General features: G+C 39.3%; 2 protein-coding genes across 2 annotated transcripts; one reads left to right on the top strand and one right to left on the bottom strand.

Annotated features, from left to right (window-relative positions):
- The first annotated feature begins 363 nt into the window (after positions 1-363).
- Positions 364-14,993, top strand: ulk3 (unc-51 like kinase 3). Its single transcript, XM_085362304.1, has 17 exons — positions 364-423; positions 1,058-1,200; positions 2,217-2,357; positions 2,966-3,086; positions 3,313-3,408; positions 3,530-3,673; positions 4,385-4,467; positions 5,770-5,925; positions 6,093-6,198; positions 6,340-6,380; positions 6,577-6,679; positions 7,414-7,478; positions 7,800-7,878; positions 9,343-9,383; positions 11,604-11,651; positions 11,783-11,846; positions 13,982-14,993. Exons 2-17 carry the CDS (start codon positions 1,096-1,098, stop codon positions 13,996-13,998), a joined length of 1,410 nt encoding a protein of 469 aa, XP_085218430.1. The 5' UTR covers positions 364-423; positions 1,058-1,095; the 3' UTR covers positions 13,999-14,993.
- Positions 14,994-20,190: 5,197 nt separating this feature from the next.
- Positions 20,191-20,940, bottom strand: LOC146639369 (growth arrest-specific protein 1). Its single transcript, XM_085352090.1, has one exon. It carries the CDS (start codon positions 20,938-20,940, stop codon positions 20,191-20,193), a length of 750 nt encoding a protein of 249 aa, XP_085208216.1.
- Positions 20,941-21,330: the final 390 nt, after the last annotated feature.

Below are 21,330 nucleotides of genomic sequence, written 5' to 3'. Positions count from 1 at the left end.
AGCTTTTATAGAAAATAAAAGCCTCGACTCCAAATTGTGGTAAAAGGACAAACCAAAAAAATGATCTATCTCTAACCAAATTAGATTTGATATAGAGTTTTACATGTTTTACATTAATACTAGGTTAAAAAAAAAGGATTTATTCAGTTTTAAGCAGATCTTTTAACTGATCTCCTCGAGAAGTGAGTAATATTTTTGTGGGTGTTACAATTCTAATTTCCTAGTATACTAAACCGCTATCAAAAACGACTTTTTCATAGAAAGCCATCGCTCCCTTGACTTGCAGTAACGGAGTATCAACACTAGGAGGCAGTAACATATTTTTAATACGTGTTGACGTCAGCTGCTGTACAGCATGAGACAGTCTAACAGCAGGGATGTAAACAGTACTTTCCTCATTCATATGCTGCGGCTGGCCTACAGGTTCGTGACAGATATTTCCTGGTCCATTTGTTATTTTTGTGTGAACCAGGAAACCTGTATATACTCTGTGTTTAATCCGGGCATTGGTTTACTTCGAGTACATCTAGTGGCTGTGTACATACTAGCATAATGTAAAAGTGCTAAGTTAGCTTGCTAGAACTTCTGAAGCTAACAGGGTAAACAGGAATGTGTGCACTTTTAAAGAAAAAAAACTGTTTACGGTTCTTTTGTGTATTAGGATGATAAATACTTGCTAGACGAGCATTCATTAGCCTGTCTGAAATTCGGCATGAATTCAGGATACAACAACCGAAAGTAAACTGAAGCTATAGTCTTCACCAAACTATTGATTTGCCTGCCTGGATAGAGAAGAATAAGTGACGCCAACTCAATAAAATGTTTATACTATAAACATGTATTTGATAGAATATTTGAAATACGCTTTATTGCAATAGTTTTGAAGCGATATGGCTGTGGTCAGACTGACGACTTTCCCTTCCTTCTCTTCGTGCTGGTTAAAATTAGGTATTTGGTATTAACAGGCAGCATATCGTTAGCTTCATAGCATAATTGCCTAAGTCAATGACTTAGGCAATTATGCTATGAAGCTAACGATATCGATCTTAAATTCCAGCTTAGATCTGTGTGGGAGAATCTCATGCTGGTGGCAACATGGCATCAACTTCCAGCTTTGCTCCTCCAAAACTGTCAGACTTTATTCTCACAGAGCGGCTGGGCAGTGGTACATATGCTACAGTCTACAAAGCCTACAGGAAGGTGAGTTAATCTGTGATATGTAAATGTGGGTATTATTAGTCATTTTGATTATATACCACACATTTTACATTCCTAATTCTTTCTGCATTTAAGGCTCACACAGAGTATGTTATGCACTATGCATAATAATGTCAAAAAGAAAGTTTAGACAGGTGTCCATGCAACCCTGCGCATTTGATTAATTGATCATCTGCAAGTGTGACAACTTCTAAAAAAGCTGAGGTTTTTTAGAAGTGGTCACCTCAACTCTAACTGAATTTCCTGAACTCCGAGTCCTAGCCTAACAGAGGCCTAGCCTAACTCCAAAAGCCTCAGCTAGCATGTTAAATGTTCAAGTTCATGATGGTAAAGTTAGAAAAAGGCGGAATAATATGGCTTGCTAAGAGGGGTTATCAGGAGAAAAGTTCTTATCTCTCAAATCAACATGGCACATAACAAATCAAAAGACTTCTGAAACAATGTCCTTTGGACAGACAAAGCCATAGTGGAGATGTTTGGCTATAATGTACAGCCCCTACTTAGCAAAAAACACAGCATATCAACACAAACACCTGCCAACTGTCAACAACATTAGTGGAGTGGTAATTTGGGCTTGTTTTTCAGCCACAGGATCTCGGCACCAATATTGTAGAGTAAAATGCGAGGCTATTTGACTGATAGTTAAAGCATTGTCTTAATTTGGTCACGAATGGTTGAAAAAGAAAAGAAGCAAGATTTTGGAATGGTCCAGTTAATGTCCAGAGCTCAACCCGATTTAAAAGCGTGGCAAGACCTTAAGAGAGCTGAATATAAATTAATTTCTACAAACTTCAGTTAACTAAAACTACACTGTAAAGGAGAGTGGGCCAAAATTCTTCCATAATGTTGTGAGAAACTGTAGTCATGCAGAAAACGGTCACAAGTCATTGCTGCTGAAGTTGGTTCTGTGGACTTTTTAGTCATGGAGCGTACTTGATTTCTCAAATGACTATGCAGTCCTGTTAAAACCTTTTTTTGTTTGTTTGTTTGTTTTGCAGGGGAACAGTCGAGAGGTGGTTGCAGTTAAAGTAGTTGGAAAGAAGACTCTTAACAAGGCTTCCACAGAAAATCTGCTCACAGAGATTGAAATCCTAAAGACTGTGCGCCATCCTCATATAGTGCAGCTGAAAGACTTCCAGGTAAGCTCATACATGTGTTTTAGTATAGCTGGTACTTATGCAAGGTTTTTTTTTTGATGAGCAGAGTTTTGTGTCCCATATTATCTGTCTGGCTTTTTAATAACTGTTCATCTAGTTCAGGAATATAAGGGCGGGAGCTTCTCCCAGCTGTTGTAGGGTGAGAAGCAGGATACACCCTGGACCAGTTGCAGCAATCTCCCAAAATAAAAATAAAAAAATACTGTAAATAATATTTGTGGTACTTAAAAAAATCAATAAAATAGGAAAAAGGAACAGAAAGGCACTAGACCCATATTATTATATAAACTTTTCCCAGATTAAATAATAAATTGTTTTAAAACATTTTGTTATTTACAATATTGTGTTTACTATATTTGCACCTTTTTCTACATTAATTGTTTGGATATCACTTTCTATATAATTTTCTATATAAATTTTTTATATAATTTCTCTCTTGTTTATATGTTTTCTTCCTGTTTTCTTCTTTTTTAGCTGATATTTATGTTTTTAAAACATTAAGAAAGATATTAACGAAATAAATGTGAAATAAAACTAATACTCTTGCTTCGACTCTGTCCCTCAGTGTCTGAACTTTTCTTTTTCATCAGTGGGATGCTGAAAATATTTACTTGATTCTTGAATGGTGTTCTGGTGGCGATCTCTCCTGCTTCATTCGCAGTCGCAGGATTTTACCTGAGAGTGTGACTCGGCGCTTCCTGCAGCAGATTGGTGGGTGATTCCCATTTCAAACAATATTGCTGAAGTTTTATGTGAATGTTTTTGATGAGAGACTTGTTTGAAAGCAATCAGCATGAAGCAGGTTTTTACATACCCGTTTTAGGAAGTCTGGAAATTAAATCCAATTCGAAAACTTTTTCAGCTGTGCATACTTGTTTGTGGAATAAAATTGCATTCATATTCTATCCTGAGCTATTACATCTGTCCACAAAAACAGCTTGTGCCCTCCAGTTTCTTCATGAGCGAAATATCTCACACCTGGATTTGAAACCCCAGAATATTCTGCTCAGCGGCTCTATCCTGAAACTAGCAGGTGATCACATGCACTCACTAAACAACAAGCACGGGAAGCTAATGTTTTACTGTAAACATGCCAACTGGTAGAGAATAAACAGATAGTTTCAGATGTAATTTACTTCCTAATTTGCCCACAGATTTTGGTTTTGCACAATACATGTCCCCATGGGACGAGCAGAGTGTCCTGAGAGGTTCTCCTCTCTACATGGCTCCTGAGATGGTGTGCCGTCGGCAGTATGACTCCAGGGTGGATCTGTGGTCTGTAGGAGTTATTCTCTATGGCAAGTACTGCGTGTTCACATATTTTATCTCTTGTGAATGTGAAATGCCATCAACATGAAGAATACTTTGCTTCATTTGTCACTTGTAATGCATTTGTGTTAGACATCTTGGCAACTAATGTGGTTCTGGGTACACAGAATCTGGTGTAATCTGTCCTGTGCCATGTTGTGTGTCTCACTTCTGACAGTAATTTATAATATCTTGACACCACTCCTTTTCCAGCAATAAAAGGCTAATCAGCTGACTGACCCTGCAGGCTTGAAAGAGCTCACTCAGTAGGCTAAAAGTAGAATTGAACTATTAATCATCAAGTGACAGAGTGGTGAAGAGCCCTTTATGGGTTTTTAGTGCAGTAATTGTGCAATAATATTGTAATAGCACACAGCAGTAACGTGTGCTATCGGTGTGACACTGTACAGTGCAAAATGAAAAGAATATTTTATATTATGTGCTTTTTAGAAAAGCTAAGTAGAATTAATTTAATTTTTCATTTGCACAGAATTTTTCAATAAAATCCAACATTCAAGTTGTTGATTGTTTTAATATCTATCTGTCTATCTGTCTGTCTATCTGTGTATCTGTGTGCAAGAGTTTATTAAGATTGCTCAGTTGAATCACTTTCTTTATTTTTTTTATTATGAAGTACTCAGTAATTATTGCATAATTATTCTTTTGTAATAATCTACTGCCCATTGTTTTTGTGCACACAGAGGCATTGTTTGGCAGAGCACCATTTGCATCAAAGTCATATGCTGAATTAGAGGAGAAGATCAGGAGCAACCAACCTATTGAAGTAAGTTATGAGCAATCTGGTGAATGTGTTAGAAAAACTTGAATTGCACTGGTTATGAGCAAATGTGCAAATGACAATGACTATTCCAACTATGGATGTAGAAATCCTGCTGAATGCTATAGTTATGTTTCTTATGTTTATAAAAATTGCTCGTCAGTATGCAAAGGCACAAATTTAAGCATTTCATTTTGTTACATTTGTACAGTATCTCCATAGTATATTGGGGTTGATCAGGTTTTCCAGATTGATATGTATCATTACATCTTCTTCAAATTAGATAGCATAGTAATAATTTCCTAACAGTAAATCTGAAATATGCTGTAGGTGGCCTGTGTAGAAAACACAACAGTTGCAAGTATTTTTCTCCCATGTACTGGATTTAACCACTAGATGGCAAACTATTCCACTCAAGAGGAACCAGCAATTGAAGCTCTACTGAAACATGACTGGTCCTCTTAAATCACCTACAACATTCAAGACAATCTGAAATGTCTCTTCTAGGAAGCTGAAGAACATGAACTTTTAAATGATGAGAAATAATAAAAGATACTAGATGAATTTGAGTGAAATAAACATCAAGACAGCAGCATAAGCTGTTTGTTTATTCCCTAAATAAATGTTATCCTCTCTTAGCTTCATTCCATACTTTTACTCTTCTCATTTGTCCTCTCCTGCAGTGATTCTGTGGTCTACTCCAGAGTTTGACAAATACTGATTTAAGAGGGCAGTCTGGGACTGAAAACTGTGTTTACATACAGAAAACAAGGGCTTGTGATCTCTTAAAAAAGAGACAGAGAGAGATAATTAATTAAATGGCTTAGTAACTAATAACTCTATTTGTGTCTTTGTCCTATTTTTTGCCACATGCGCAAACCACATTAGGCGTAAGATTGGAAGAATTATCAAGAAAACATGTGCTTGTTTTACCCTTTCTTTAATGGAGACAAGAAAAGGGGAAAGAGGGGCGGAATGACGTGCAGCAAAGGTCCCATGACAGTAATGAAACCCTCTGTCCAGCCTTTGTACGTGATGGGCTACTGGGGCATCCGCGATCCGTGCACTTTAATGTTGGAGGACTTTCAAAACACTAGGATTCTTGAATCAGACATTAGTCTTAGACTTAATTGATTGCATTAGCACATGGCCCATTATCCAGGGATTCACACAGAGAGTTTAAAGGTCATCTTTTGACAGAAAGTAGCAACGTGAGACCAGAGGGTCTGTGGTAACAATGTGCTGTCCTTTTTCCTTGTATCACCATGCCGATTGGATGCAATGCAATAAGGTTGTGTTTTGTATCAGCTCCCTCCCGGGGCCAGGGTATCCAAGGACTGCAGAGACCTTCTGTTGCGGCTGCTGGAGAGAAATCCAGATGCCCGGATTACCTTTGCAGAGTTCTTTACCCACCCTTTTGTGGATATGGAGCACATGCCAACTGCAGAAAGTATAGTGAAAGCGGTAAGAGACTAGGATTATTCCAGATTTTCAAGAAATATTTTGTATGTGACTGACTTTTATACATGCGTTTGTAGGTCTGTAAACATACTTTCGCTGTGTGGTGTTAATGAATAGACGTTTGTATCCGTTTCCAATCAGTAATACCACTTTCTGTTTCTTCTTTCCAGAAAAAGCTGGTCCTACAGGCCGTTCAGAAGGACCAGGAGGGGGAGAGGTCTGCAGCACTCTCGCTTTACTGCAGTGCTCTTGAGCACTTTGTCCCTGCTATTTATTGTAAGAGCAACAACCACCATAATATCCTGTCTATGACTTAAGGCCCACTATGATGCACTGTCTTTGTTCCAGCACAATAAACTGGCAAAGGAAACTCAATAAATGAAAAACCAACACATCTCTTTTCTTTGCCCTCCCTAGATGAAACAAATTGTCAACGTAAAGAGGCCCTCAGGCAAAAGGTAGGCCTGAAAACAGTCCTCACATTCACATGTGGATTGCCCTCTATTTTCAGTTGCTTTTTTCCCTATAATCCAGTGGCTCTCACTTGTAATGAATTCTTCTTTATGAAAACCATATGTGTGTATAGAGAGCATGAGAACCATATGTTGTGGTTGATGTAATTAAGTTAAGTCAATGTAAGCGGCCTTTCCACAGGTCAGGCAGTATGTGTCCAGAGCTGAGGAGCTGAAAGCCCTGGTAGCTTCGGACAACAGGCTGAGCTTCGAGCAGGCGCGGACTTCCAGGGACATCCTCCGAGGTAAAGAAACAAAAAATAAAAATAAAAAACATACATCTCCGGGCAGAGGCTGAGGCACCACATGGCTCCCAAGCTGGATGTAGCCTGCTGTATTTTGTTTTACATAAGCACTGTGCTTGTTAATCAATATCCTATGTTTACACCACGCATTATTACCAAGGCCACACACCAGTCTTTGCAGCCTTCATTCAAGCAACATGTCTGTGAAGTCCAGGTTCACTTAGTGCTGCACTATGAATCAAACTTGAGCCTTGTTTAGCCACACACTGTGTATCATTTTTCTTTTAACTTAGATCAAATAATTGGATGTTTACTTCAAAATGGGTTTTTGTAGAATAGCAAACATGCAAAGATGAAACATGTAAAACTTTAATCAGTATTAGAAGGAAAAAAATGTTCATTTCTCTTTGTCCTGGAGGTGAAATGTCTGTGAAGGTTTTCAGTCATCCAGGTCATCGTAGTCTAAAGAGCTTGGAAAGAAAAGTGTCTGGACTTATTTAGGTTTCTTGAAGACGTTTTATCTCTCATCGAGAAGCTTCTTCAGTCTGAAGCTCAAACAATTACTCAAATATATAACTAAACCACTGTGTCCACAATACAGTTTGTCATAAGATGCATCAATATTTCATGCTAATTTCAAAGTTCTGCATATGTTTCAGTAGAATGAGTTCTGCTGTGTGTCCATCTAAATTCAACAGCAATGCAAGTAGTTTTCTGTTTTTCTTCATTTGCAGAAATGTCTAAAGATCAGCCACGTCTGCTAGCTGCTTTGGAGATGGCCTCTACTGCCATTGCTAAGGTTAGATGGGTTTATTGCAGGATGATGACATCACTGTAGTTACACATAAAGGCAAAGTGAAGTAAAGGCAATATAATGGAGAATAAGACCTAAGTGGAAGAGTAAAAAACCAAACCCTTCTCTTAGATTGATATCCAAACCACATCTTTTAAGCTCATTTGTGAACCAAACAAATGTTTGTTTGTTTTTTCAGTTTTGTGTCTGTTGTTTCAGCAGCCAACAAGAAGGGAATAAATTGTGTAGTAGTAGTAGTGGTGCTAGTTAGTTTTTAGTTACTTGATATACTGGCTTAAATAATTTCTGCCTAACTTTCCTGTATAGGAGGAGAGTGGATCAGATGACCTTGAGGCACTGGATATGTACCAGCAGTGTTTAGGAGAACTACTGTTGGGACTAGCAGGTAGACAAATACATTTCTTTCGTTATAACATCAGTTATTCAGATTTTTATAGATGTTGGTTGCTGAGCCACTTCACCGGTTCTTAAGGTAAGCTAAAGTGCTAAAGCATAGGGAATGCTGAAGTGTCACCAAAGACAATGAAACCATCTTGTAGTCCTCTATCTGGTACTTTCTCTGCACACTGAGACTGTAGCAGCTTTGTTCGTGTGTTTGCAAATATTTGGTACTAGAGAGAGAAAAATAAGAAAGATTTTGAAGAAAAATTATTTTAAAAAGCAGCTTGGCACTTAGAGTTATGTAAAGTGGGGTAATAATGAGTAGGCTAGGACTCAGAGTTCAGGAAATTCAGTTAGAGTTGAGGCTATAGGTCAAGAAATAGCTAAGGAAAAATGATCCTCAAGGGAAAGACGTTGGAGAGTGAATAAAGAGTAATTTAACTAGAATAAGAAAAGATACTAAACATGACAAAGGGTCTTTTAGAGAGGTGGATGCAAAGAAAGGGTGACCGGGGGAGAGTGAAAGGTAATCTGAAAGGGTGAAAGACAAGAGACTGTGAAACCACAGACTTGGAGAGAGATGGGGACACTTAGTATGACAGACAGAGTAACAGAAGAGACTCCAGTGACTCTGTCTGTGGCCTGGCGTCCATTAGGCTGGGTTCATGAGCTCATCTGGAAGATCAGCCCAATGGAAGAGGTGGAATAGAGTGATCCAGATGTGGCTTTGAGCTGGGATGAGACCCGTGCCAGCACCCTGTGTGTGGTATGAAAGCCTTGCCATCTGCTTCCCATTCAGACAGAACACTTCACTTATTTGTGTTTACACACTGGAAACAAACAAAAACTATTATCTTTCTAATAGACAAGAGCTCTAAGCATTCAGATACTGCTTTTGAAACAAATCTGGTCAATTAAAAAATACTGTTACTTTTTCACTTGAAATGGATATTAGTTTCTAAAGCTGTCTGAAGAAAATTTTTACACGTGTAGAATAACGCTGATAGCTTTTTTTTTTTCTTTTTTTTTTTAGATTTGTTATGCTATACTGGTTTAGTTGGTTGGTGAATGCAGTCTCAACCACCTTCTCTCTCCAGTGTCAGGGAGCCTTGTTGTGGCAGAGGATACCATGAGGAGTATAGTCGGGGGAAAAGATTGGTTCTTTGACTGTCTAGGAGCTCTTTGCCACACAGCTTTTCATCATGCCTAACTACCACAGACTCCTCTTTTTACTGCTCATCTCTCTCCATTTTCTGTGAGTCTTCTCTTTTGGATGGTAGTTGGTGAAAACACTGGCCTACATTAGAAACCATCCCATCTTGAACCTCACTAGTGAAATCCAGTCTTGTAGTTGACCTCTCCCAGAACAAACTAAGTAATTAGGTATTGGACTTCTCTCCTCCCTTCATCTCCTCATTATTTTCCTCATTATTCTTATGTCTTTTTTTTTCTCCTCTTGGTGAGCCAGCCGAGCCCCAGGGCCGCAGGAGGGAGCTGCTCCACAGCGAGGTGAGTGTGTGAGGAAGGGATTCTGGTTCAGTGCTCACAGTAGGAACGACAATCTCCTACCTCCACTGAGCCCTCAGCTGATCACCTTCCACAATACACACTCCATCACATAACCTGCAAGCATTTTTTCCACTCATCAAATACGATTTTGTTTTTGTTTTGTTTTTTGGTAAAGAACAAATAATATAATTCATCATCTATAGTTCCTGTAACATACCCATAGATCACTGTCCACGTAGATAATTGGATATCTTGTATTACCAGTGTGTCACGTGACCACTCTTGCAGAGGTACACATACTGACAAATTATCAGTTACATAAAGCTTTATGGTGCTTTTTTTTTGGTTTTACAATTTAAAAACTTTGCTAAAATTTAGCTAGATGTCTCATTCATAGACTATTGTTTTTTCTAATCCACTTCAGTTACTGTAGAGGCTGGAAAGCCTCTGTTGCAAAAGAGTAATGTCAACTTTAAAGTCAGTCAGCTAAAAATGAAATGTTTTTAAAAATGTGGGGATGTGATGAATCTAAAATGTCAAGAAGGTCAGCATCCATTTATTTATTTCTAATCTTCTTACACTTGCGAGAACCTGGGGGAATAATAGCCATGTTTTTCCAACATCCTCAACGAAGCTGAATAAAACCCTAAATTCTGCAATCCTGTAAGATTGCTTACTGTAACTTTGAGGAATTAGGATCCTGGATTCTTGCATTGATGAGGTGTTGTGTATGTCTGTTGGTAAAGCTCCGGAGTCTTTTGTTTTTGTGAAGATTGTTAATCCAGAAACTGATCCAACAACAGACAGCCATATTTCAACAACAAAGCCAAAAAAAAGGGGGGGGGGGGATTGAATGGGCCGTGTAGACCTCCCTATTTGAAGTTTTATGGGTGCTTGTCTTAAGTAAATTCAGCTGCGGCTGTAATAATCTAATGCAGCATTAGGGAGGCGAGTTTGGGGTATTAGATTGAAAGCATGTGTGTATGTGAGAACCTAAAAAAGCCAACACATGCTGCCATGGCTGGCCTCCATGTGCGTTCATATCTACTGTTGAGCACACTTTGGTCTCTCAAAGCTGTAATTCAATATTCTGGCTTCTCAGTAGTGAGTCATAGCTTGGATCTAGCTAGTGTATGTTGACATAGTGTCATTATGGCTGAGCATACATGGGATCTCTTTGTCTTGTAGCCTTTGTTGGTAATAAAATTTCTGCAAGTTATCAGCATGCCCCATATACTTTGCTTACCCGTGTAGATTTGTTCCACATTTATTGTAGTTGGTGATTAAAGGGATTGTGATTAAAGTTTTGTGGATACATAAGGTTGGGGTCAGAGCCGGATACTAAAAACCTGTGGTCAGAATGATTATTTGGCTCCAAAGATTGGTGTTTTAAAGGGACATTATGGACGTCATCAATTTAGGTCTCCCGTCATTACGATCCTCAGATGTTACTTCAGTAAGACCTGAGAGAGCTGGCTTTAAATTGTGACAAAGTGGGGGTACAACTAGGTATTAGGTGCAGCCAAAAACCTTCATGATCACCAAAGGACTGATTACCACAGTAAAGAGCATCCTCGAGCCTTGTGATGACAGCAGTTACCGCTTGCACGTGTGTGCCATATGAAATCTTTTCAAAAAATAGAAATACTAAGTTGCAGAGATGATTGGTTTGATCTGATTTAATTCAGGTTTTGCCAACATGCATCCAGAATTTATTGTTTGTTTGTTTGTTTTATGCACAAAAACAGCACAGTGTAGAGTAAATAATAAATAAAATACATAATACACAACAAAAAACAATTAACCATCTGTATACTTCACTTAAAGGCAATTAAGTCACAATAAAATGTAAAAAATTAGACTATATGGTCATACTGGAAGCTGTCTGAGAATTACTAGTGTTATGTAACCACAAACTACAGCTGAGGGTTGTACTAATGTGTTTTGTTTTACAGCCTTTTGATAACAAAGAAGACTTTTTATTAAAAGCCAGAGAAAAGGGGGATCACTGAAATTTAGGAACTATGAATATCTGTACAATCTGTTATCTCATCTACTATGGGATGGATTATATTTTAACTAGTCAGCCTTGCTTCTGGATTCATGCTGCAGGCACAGTTAAAATCCTGAGTAGAAAACATGTTTAAAATGAAAGCCACTGTGACTGTGTTGTAACTGTGTATCTGTTACCAAATTTATTGGAATTTTGTATCTCATCAGATTAAAAGCCTCATGAGCAGAGCTGAATACCTCAAAAAGCATATTAAGGTAAGCATGCACTCCTTCAGTGTACATTCAAGTGAAGGAGAAGAAAGACCCCAGACTGTATGAGAAAACATTTGATTTACAAAAAAAACAGAGGCAAGGATCTTAAGATACATGTTTTGTTAATTTTTCAGATGCAGGAGACTCAAAGGGACGTTTCTCTGGATCGAGAATCTCTCGCAGAATCCGTCAGAAGTTGTGAGTCTCCCTGTTGTGTTGTGTAATCATTACTTTGCCCTTAAATGTGTTTTTACTTTTTTGATTTTACCTTGCAGCCATTCTGATAAGTAGCTACAGTATATGTAGTGTTAGTGAGGGGATGTGGTGGAAGTTGCTGTAGGTGAGGAACACACATCTCAAGTTGCAATGAAATGTCCTTTCACTGAAGTTTTTTCCACTAGTAAAATATGAGCCATTCTGTTGCTGCTCTGGCCGCCCTGCTGGGCTCCCTGACTCTTTCATTTTATTTCCATGCAGCCCTGTCCTCCCGTATAGCCTATATTGTGAAAGTGAGACATATTCAAAGAAAAAAATAATAACTTTAAAAAATCTAAACTCGAAACTTCTATTTAAGGGTTGCTTTTTGTTCCTTTTGTGTCGCTACATGTCAAACGTCTCCACAAAGTTAAGTTTTAATATCTGCAAATTTCTGTAGTGGTAACCTTTGTAGACAAAACCTAATTCCTCATATTTTCTAAGCTCTGCTCCTAGATGGATAGTAAATACTTAAAGTCGGGACAATATCCTGTTCTCCGCTAGGGATTCCTGGGGAGTTATGAATTTAAAAAAGAAAAAAAGACAGGAACGGGGGAAGGCAACTGATGACTGTAGAGGCCGTTTAAGTTTCATGAAGAATGTGGCTTCTTATTCTGCTGGTGTTATTTTAATAAAACCACACCACAGTCAGCCTGGCTGGCACTAATCCAACAGTAGCTGTAGTAGAGAGGGTCGCAGCTACGCCCAAGTCTGTCTGGTGACCTTAGACTACACCAACATAAGCATAACCAACTTTTGCTGAGAACTGAGATCTCTAAACTCCTCTAAAAATTCACATGTCAGACTGTCTTGGTAGTCCATGTACAGCACCTTTCCCTTACAAGCCTGGAGCCCTGAATATTTAAACTGGCATCATATGCATGATCAGTGTAGCCCAGCAGGGGATAGAAATGAAGGTCTTGGCAGATGAATATCTGATAACTCCATTTACATAAAGGTTTATTTATGGAAAAGGACTGGACATGTTCTGTTTGGCTCATGCAGCAACAAACAATAAAAGAGGACTCGCATCTCCTCCAAGGTCACGATTTAGTGTGTTTACAAAATTAATTATATTTTATCAGTGTCAGTGGCTGTTTGTACTGGCTTTGTTCAAAGATGAGTTGGCTTAGAGCTGTAACACCTCAGAAGAAGATTGTTATAGAAAATAATTCAAAGCTTCTTTTGTTACCCTGATGCAGAAAATGTCAGCAAGAAAAAAAAAATACACAAACAAGTATAAGCAATTGGATTTTCATGGAAAAATCTGAAACATGGGGATCATGCCAGAATTCTGATGCAGGCCTAATAAGCATAGAGTACATGTTATTCTAAATGCAGATGATTATTAGTTTCTGTCACTGCTATAACATCAGTATTAAAATCACAAGAAGAGTATACATATACTGCAAACTACATATACTATTTGGTGGGATGCCAGTCTGTCTATGCTGGAGAGTGGACAGGAGACGACACACTAAAGCACTTTTCACACATGCACTGCAGCCCTGGACTCTCCTAAGTATTACCTAACAGAGACGCATGTGAGGACTTGAATATCTGATGCAGTCAATTCGGACATTAGCTGGTCTTTAATCTGCCTGTACTTTCATTAAAGTTTCACAATTGAATTTAGATTCAGAAAACTGATTGATGAAGTGATATCTACGTAGTGTAACGGTGATTGCTAATTATGCAGTGGCACAGACAGAACACCTGGGCTGCTGATGTGCACTTCTGTACACAGCAGGAGAAGGAGAAAGACATCACATTTAAGCTCATAGGTAGTAACACAAACGCGCATTAAGTTAGATAATTAATTTATAAATAAACTTTAAATGTTTATAAAGAGTTGTTTTTATAAAAATGTTGAAGATGTTTAGTCTAACACACTGTTTTCCTTTAATCAGTCGAAATGAATAACATAAAAGTTTCCTAAGCAACTCTGGAAAATATTCTTCATCTTTTTGGATGCCAGATGTGTTTACCGAACCCTTAGAGAATAATTATTTCAAATGTTGTAGGAAATGTGTTGTAATCTTGAAAAAGTGGAGCTTGACACATTTCTGTCTTCTCAGCCTGCTGTTTGCAGTAAACAGGACAGCCACCGTGGGAAGACTGGAACTCCTCGGCTGTCTGTCAGTGTACAGGTTGGACACAGAGCCTTCACCTGACCAGCTTTCTGCTGTAGCCAAATCACACCACATCCTAACCAACTGAGTACACTATCTGGGTGGGATATTGCACTTGCCAGCCAAATGTGGTCAATGTTTTGGCTGATGCTGTAAAGTTTTTACATGAAATGATTGGACAGGTAGTGAACTTCTGTTTATTATTTTTCAGGAAAAAAAAAGTTGGCTGGTAAGAAACTCTTGAATTTTGGATTTGCACACTGCTGAATGTGAAAGTTCCCTGTTCTTTACACTGTTGTTGCCCTGCTTAGCCCGAATCCCCTCCTACTGACACACCATTGATATGTAAATGGTGGACAGCTTGTATGACAATACAACACTGTCACGGCAACACGCAACTGGCACTGTTGCATTTTGGTTTGGTGTAGAACATTCAAATGTATTTGAAGTTTAACTAAACCTGCGAAAAACTGAAAATACAGATGTTTCAAAAGCATTTTCAGCAAATAGTATAGATGATGTGTACGATATATGATATAGAGGCCTGTACAAACAGCTACATACTACTCCGCACCCCCCTTTTCCCCCCACTGCCTTTACTGTGGGTGAACCACAGGCTCACCATGCTCTCTCCACTGATGGAGTTCTCTCCACCGCTATGAGGGGAAAACTGGAGAGGTGCGGCCTCTGCCTTATTTACACTAGACATGCATTTTCTTAGGTTTGGCACTGGCTTTAGATTTGAGGGATACACTGAGTTGTGGAGTTCAAGTAAAGCCTTCATAACTGGGCCTCTGTGAAACGGTAAAAAACTTAATAGATGGTGGCAAGCCAATGATCCTCGCTGTTGTAGGTCTTCACGGACCGTTTAGATTTCATTTATTTGAATATTCCAAAAGGGAGCTTTAATACAATTATCAAAAATATTATACTGTATGTTTGTTTGCAAGATTTTCATTCTGCTGTACTGTTTCATTATTTAATTTCTTTATACAGTGTGAATTTTAATATGTATTTATTAAATGACAAATCACAAATGACAGTTCTGTCTCAAAATAAAATCACAATCTTTAAAAATTGTGCAGTCTGAAGTTTTGTCAGCAGCACGTCGCAAACACTCATTTTTCAGAATCTTTGCAAAGATTTATTTGTCTTCGTGTGAGCAGCGCTCCTGGTTCCTCACCACCGTCATCATCTGGAAGTGCGCTCTGTAGAAACAGCTGGCTCGTGTCCACGAGGGGTGGAGACAGGGAGGCAGGGAAGGGAAAAGTAAGAATACTTGTTAATAATATGATTCATGAGATGAGATAACGGATTCAATAAAATGTCACAAAAACTGGAGAATGGTGAGGAATTTATTTCATCTGCATAATCTCTTTTGCCAAGAATGCTACGTCCAGGTTTTTTCACAAAATTATGTCAGTTGAAGACCTAACATGATAGATCCACATTTTTATTCTGTGAAGCTTTGGCTTACTGTTATCTTTTTTGGAAAAGTAAAATGATTGTCCCACTCACCCCCAAAATAAGATTTTTGCCTCTTTGGGGGGAAAACAAGGCCTGTCTTACAAAGTGAAAGTTCGGAGTTTGAAAGATGTGTTTACCATGCAGTTTCCAGTGAAACACAGTACTGCTCCATTAATGGAAATGCATGAATCTGTGTGTGTGTTTTTCATTTATGCTAAACTCTAAAAGCCAAGATATTTTGATTTCCACAGTTCTTTGATTATTCTTTTTTTATTTCTGTCACGTTCGCTTTTTCCAACTTATTTCCAATATTAAATTGCCCATTTAAAAACTGGATCAGTAGATCAAAAGACAAAGTTTTGTGAAAATCGGAAAGAGATGTATTTTGATATCTTAAAAAACTGCAGCTGTGGTTGTCATAGGTTTACGAGCGGTCTTCAAAACCAGGACTCAGATTAATGTTTGTTTTCTGTGCTCTCATTTAGCTAATAACAATCACCTGGTCATGCCAGGTGTAAATCAGTACCAGACCGTATGGTTAGAGCAGAAACAGCATGGCCCCGAAGCAACGGGATGAAGAACCATTGGGTGATGAGTTTGTGGCTGTGCTATGGAGGGGGCTGTAATTGGCTGTCGGTGCCCGTGGTGTTGGCTCAGTTTCTTTGCTTTAATCATAGCGCGAGCATGTTGCTGCCAGGAAAACTTTGGATGCAATTTTGACCCTTGTGCTTGCTTTGTTGTTTCTGGGAGTACTGCCAATTTATATTGCCTTCTTAAAAAGTCTGCTGAATAACCTTACAGTAATGCAGCCCAGAATGGGAGCTTCTTAGATGGAAAACTTATCCCACAACCCCTCCTCCAAAACATCACCGATCCTCCTCTCCTAAACCACGACCTACAGCATTGTGGCTTCGATCAGTCTCCATATTCCCTTCCTCCCTCTCTTTTTCTTTTGGTACTGTTAAAGCTACACACGAGTAGTGCTGGTATCACTGTTGCCTATAAAGAGGGGTTTGTATGTTCTGGTCCCTAAGGAGCTGGGTGACCTTGACTCCATCATCCCTCTACATAGAGAGCAGGTCGGCTAGTTGCTATGGCTCCATGGCTGTCATGAATGGAACATTGTATGCGTGTGACATAAGAACCTCCCAAATCCATGGGTCACCCCACTTTGGAGTTGGGGGAACAGGGGGGTTTGTTTTAAAGAAATGTTGAATAAAGATAATTTAGAAAATGGGCTCCAGCACACTGCTCCCTCTGTAACCCCACCCCCCATTCTCCTCCACACACAATCCCCAAGGCTCCTCTGTGCATGTTTGTTTTGACTTTGCTCCCAGAATTGGGGGGACAGGGTGTTTTTTTTTTTGGAGGACTTTAAGATGCATGGCAGTGGTTAAGACAGACTGAACCAAAGACAGTCTAACTACATGAGATGGAGTCGTGCTATATTGTAGCTGTAGGCTGCATTGTTTCTCTATCTCGCAGCAGACAGTTGGACCTACTTGAGAATTCCTGTGGTTTACAAAAGAAAAAAAGAAAAAATCAGTAAAGGCTGTATAGAAGTTCTCTCCAGGCTTGGAGATGTTACTGAAATTTGCCACCTGTTAGCTCAAGTAACAAACTTCCAAAACGTAATTACTCAACAAATGTAGGTCTGTTTTTTTTCACGCAAGTATAGTGGAAAAACGTTACTCCTCAGTTTATTCCTTTTTTGTTTGTCCGACTGCTTGTACCATTTGGACATGCCTAAAGTAACATTTGCAGAACAGGTGTGCAGCTCAGCTCACACCTAACTGCTAATGCTAATGATCATTTCACAGTTTGTTAACGACTTGCAAATACCTCAGTAACTGTGGAGGAAGCACCAAATGGTGGCTTGCTCTGAAGTAGTTCATTATATTTTCGGTCATTAGCAAAGTCACACTGACACTGGGAAAGTTTGAAGGTATATGATTAAATCTTTCCAGTATCGGCTTATCTGCTTTTCTCTACCTTTTTCATTTTAAAGGTTTTGTGCTTTACATCTACGTAACTATGACTCATGTGTTTGAAATGCAATATAGTACTCTTCAGAACTTCCTAACTCTTACAACCTGACCATTACCGCCCATTTCAAATGAACAAAAGGTAAAATTAACACAGGATCCAGTACTGAAAGCAATACTGACAAAACAAACCCACTCAGTCCCTTAGCTGACTTGAGAATGGCTGTTTCCAGGAACCCAAAATGCTAACGTCATATAACTATTTTATAGTGAAACTTTAATGTGAAGAAATATGATTAAAATATAATAAGTGCTAGTATGTGAAGGTTTACACATTATATGCAGATTTAGCTCATGCCACATATACCACTGAAATATCTAGACACTTTTGGATGCGCCCTTATTTCCCAAGGGGTTGCCACAACGGATGAATCTGCATGTTTGATTTGGCACTGATTTTATGCCGGATGCCCTTCCTTTTCCCTTTTATCCAGCTTTGGGACTAGCATTAAGTACATTAGCTTGTGAGCCCCTGAGACTGAGTTTGTTTCCTCTGAGTGTTGGACCACAGATCTTTTGTGTGTAAGATGAATGGGTTGAAAACTACCGCATGGATCCTCTACACTACTTTTAAAAAAATATTATCATTAAATATGCACATACAGTCATGAATGCTCCACTGACTTTGAGGTAATGTACGATCACCAAAATATGACAGGGAAATGATGTAAAAATCAAGCACACATTGGTTAAAAGTTCAACATTATTTATTCCTTTTTATTCTTGGGCTACATTAGGTCATATATGTATTATAAAACGCATCCTCCAGTTTGGAGGAAGGAAGACGTGCTGAAGTGTTTACTGCTATATTCCCAAAAAATGAGAGGAAACATTGAAAACTACATCCAAAAAACAGGTTTTGTGAACAAACTTTGAGCTACATTTGTTTATATTAAAAGCATTTAAGCGACACTTGTTTTACTGCATATGACGGTAAAATATATACACATTCTTCATACTATAGCTTCATAATTTAACACTTAACATTCATTGTTTAAGACTGCATTTCAAGTGGCAAAGACACAAACTGGCAGCTTCAGAAAAAGTGATCAAAACTAACAAAAACTTTGTTTTTAATTTTCCCCTTTTTCAGCATAACGTGGAAGTAAGAAGTCAGACTGAAAATCTGCTGGTTTCAGTCCCTGGACCTGCAAACAGGTAAAATCAACCACGCAGCAGCTGTTCAAAGCAATGTGTGCAAGTACAAATATGAATGTGATGTTTTGCTCTGACGTTTTTAGCCTCGAAACACACAAAAGACTTCAAAGTACAATTACTGAGGAAAGGATCCCCAACATGAAAATGTAAAAGTTGTAAAAATCTCATATTATTAACTTGAGTTTATCTGTGTGTGTCATTTAGAAAATAGCTGGGTAAAACATTTAATTTAAAAGTATCCTGACAAATGTATCCTGACAAAATGAAGAAACACTTTCAACTTCAAGCCAACCTGTGTGACATAAAATAAGGAATTATAACTATGTTTGCTCACAGTGAACATCAAGACTACTTCTTGATGTTTTGTTTACCATTTACTGCATTGCTGCTTTAGTGTTGCTTGGTGTTACTTTAGGTGTTTTGTTCAGCAGAGTTTGTTTTGTTCATAAAACCTGACTTACTCATCCTTAACTTGCACAGTTTGTTACATATATGTGGCTTAAATCCAACATTGTGCTTTGGAAAAAGAAAGCAAAGCACTGTCAGACCACCTGTAGATGTGAGCAGTCTTGTGGACAAACTGTAAATGTTGTACGTTGACTTGTTCACTCCAGCAGCTGGCAGTTGTTCCTGGAGTGTAGCAGCAGTGTGAAAGCAGTAATAAAGATAGGGGTCTCCTTAGAGGCCTCAAATGGGGTAGGCAGTAGAATGGAGGAAGAAGGGGGTGAGGGTGGTCTCAGGAAAAGTTCAATAACACAATCTCAAATGGGGGAGGGGAACAAGACAGAGTGCTGGAGAGGCGCTTCAGTTAATTTAAGTACTTGATCACACACCCTTGCCTGTCCTCTCACTGTTCCTACAAATATTTGAAGTGTGGCTGTTGCAACAATGAAAAGGCCCCTGAAATAGAGAGCAGAGCAAATAGAGACTGGATGGATCCAATGTTTGTCCAAGGTCTTAATAAGGCCACACTTCAAGTACCATTGAAAGCAAACCAAATAAACAGGAGCTGTTTGAGGGCAAACAAAGTGGCCGTGCGCTTCAACAAAATACGGTCTGGTTAATTTCCTCTCACTGCTACATGAAAATGTTTTTGATATTTTTGACAAAAGCTTTCTTTTAACTTAAACTGGTGGGGAATTTTAACTCGGAAAACTAAAAGGAGCATGTACAGTATACAAATCGAAAGGAAATACTTCCTGAGTGAGATGTGCATGGAGAATTACTAAGGTTGTGGAAATTTTACACAAACCATTACAGTGCTGTCTGTCACCATGAAACTAGCACGAGAAGTTTGAGGGGCCCAGGGACGAAAAAAATAACCTTTCTCATCCTGCAGACCTGAATTCAAGTCCTCTGCCAGCAAAGCATCGCCTGCTCAAGTGTCTTTGAGAAAGTTACCAAGTCCTTATTAAATTAAATACGGGATAATTTTGCTTTTGTACAGTACATTTTATTCATAAAACTGTAAAAATACCCATCCCCTCAGTATAATATCCGTGCTGTAAGAAGAAACAAGGGCAACACGCCTCTGGATAAGCTCTGAGAAGCAGAGGAGTTTTCACTAAAATCCACCTTTTTGTCATTTTTAGGGTAATTGTTTTTGTTTGGATCTTCATAACCTTTAGTCGGGTCTGAAACAACGCTGTGGTCTCCTATGGAGCAAAGTTTGCTCATGTTCTCCTTGACCACTTCACACAAAGGCCTCTCCACTCCATCGCAAATGCAGCGGTTCAGAAGCATGCCGTTTGGGATGAACAGCATCTGCTGAATGGTGGCTTTACACCTGGAGGAGCACTTCCGGCCATTGAACAGCTGCCCGCAGTATGACATGTAGGCTGCCAGGGAGGTGTGGCAGTTGCTGTCTTCCTCGCAGCGCTGCCGGGCCTCCATGCACCCTATACCTCCGGCGTCCTTCGGGTGTCTTCGGGGCAGGCACGGCTCTATGGCCCGCTTGGCGTTGAGGCAGTCCAGATCTTGAGCGCAGTCGCAGGTCTCCAGATCTGGCCCACTGCGGGTGTGATTCAGCCTTATCAGCGCGCTGATGCAGTGGCTGGGGCATTGCTTTCTAGTTCCTTTGATGTTACCTTCACATGCTGTCATGTATTGATTGTATGCAAGTTCGCACTCGGGTTCGTCGTGGCACCGGAGAAGCGCCTGCCAGCATATTAGCTGTGCATCCAAGGCCACCAGCACCCACGGGAGAAGTGCCAGGGCGCTGCACCAACATTTCATGCTTGGATGGAGTTGTAGTTCGGTGACGTGCACTTTCTCCACCAGCACATTAGGATCAGAGCGACTCAGGCACAGAAACTTTCACACTGAAGTTCATACAAGTTTTCTTTTCATCCGAGAGTTTTCGCAACAGACAACCTGTTAACACCGCAGCTCTTTCAAAAATTCTCCACTCACTTTTGCACCTTGGATGAGTTTGGCTCCTCCCGGTGAGATTTGCAACAGTAGAAGTCAAGATCGGACTCAGGGGATTCACCACGCGTAGTTGCAAGAAACGGAAAAGTCAATTCGGGAAGCATGTCCGTTCAAAGACGAGAAATCCAAACTCCAAAGTGCAGTCTGTCTCCGCATCACCGGTGCAAATCTGAGGTGGCCACTGAAACGCGCCAT

This window comes from Diplotaxodon limnothrissa, linkage group LG1 (genome assembly GCF_057381915.1).
Source record: "Diplotaxodon limnothrissa isolate DT_005_m linkage group LG1, D_limnothrissa_male_GT1.1, whole genome shotgun sequence".
Lineage (NCBI taxonomy): Eukaryota > Metazoa > Chordata > Actinopteri > Cichliformes > Cichlidae > Diplotaxodon > Diplotaxodon limnothrissa.
Note: the sequence above shows the minus strand (reverse complement) of the source record. Positions and strands in the feature narration are given on the sequence as shown.

Coding starts and splice junctions, on each gene's coding strand:
- ulk3 (XM_085362304.1), top strand. CDS start 1,096: ATGGCATCAACTTCCAGCTTTGCTCCTCCAAAACTGTCAGACTTTATT. Junction 1,201..2,216: donor TCTACAAAGCCTACAGGAAG/GTGAGTTAATCT, acceptor TTTGTTTTGCAG/GGGAACAGTCGAGAGGTGGT. Junction 3,409..3,529: donor CTCTATCCTGAAACTAGCAG/GTGATCACATGC, acceptor ATTTGCCCACAG/ATTTTGGTTTTGCACAATAC.
- LOC146639369 (XM_085352090.1), bottom strand. CDS start 20,940: ATGAAATGTTGGTGCAGCGCCCTGGCACTTCTCCCGTGGGTGCTGGTG.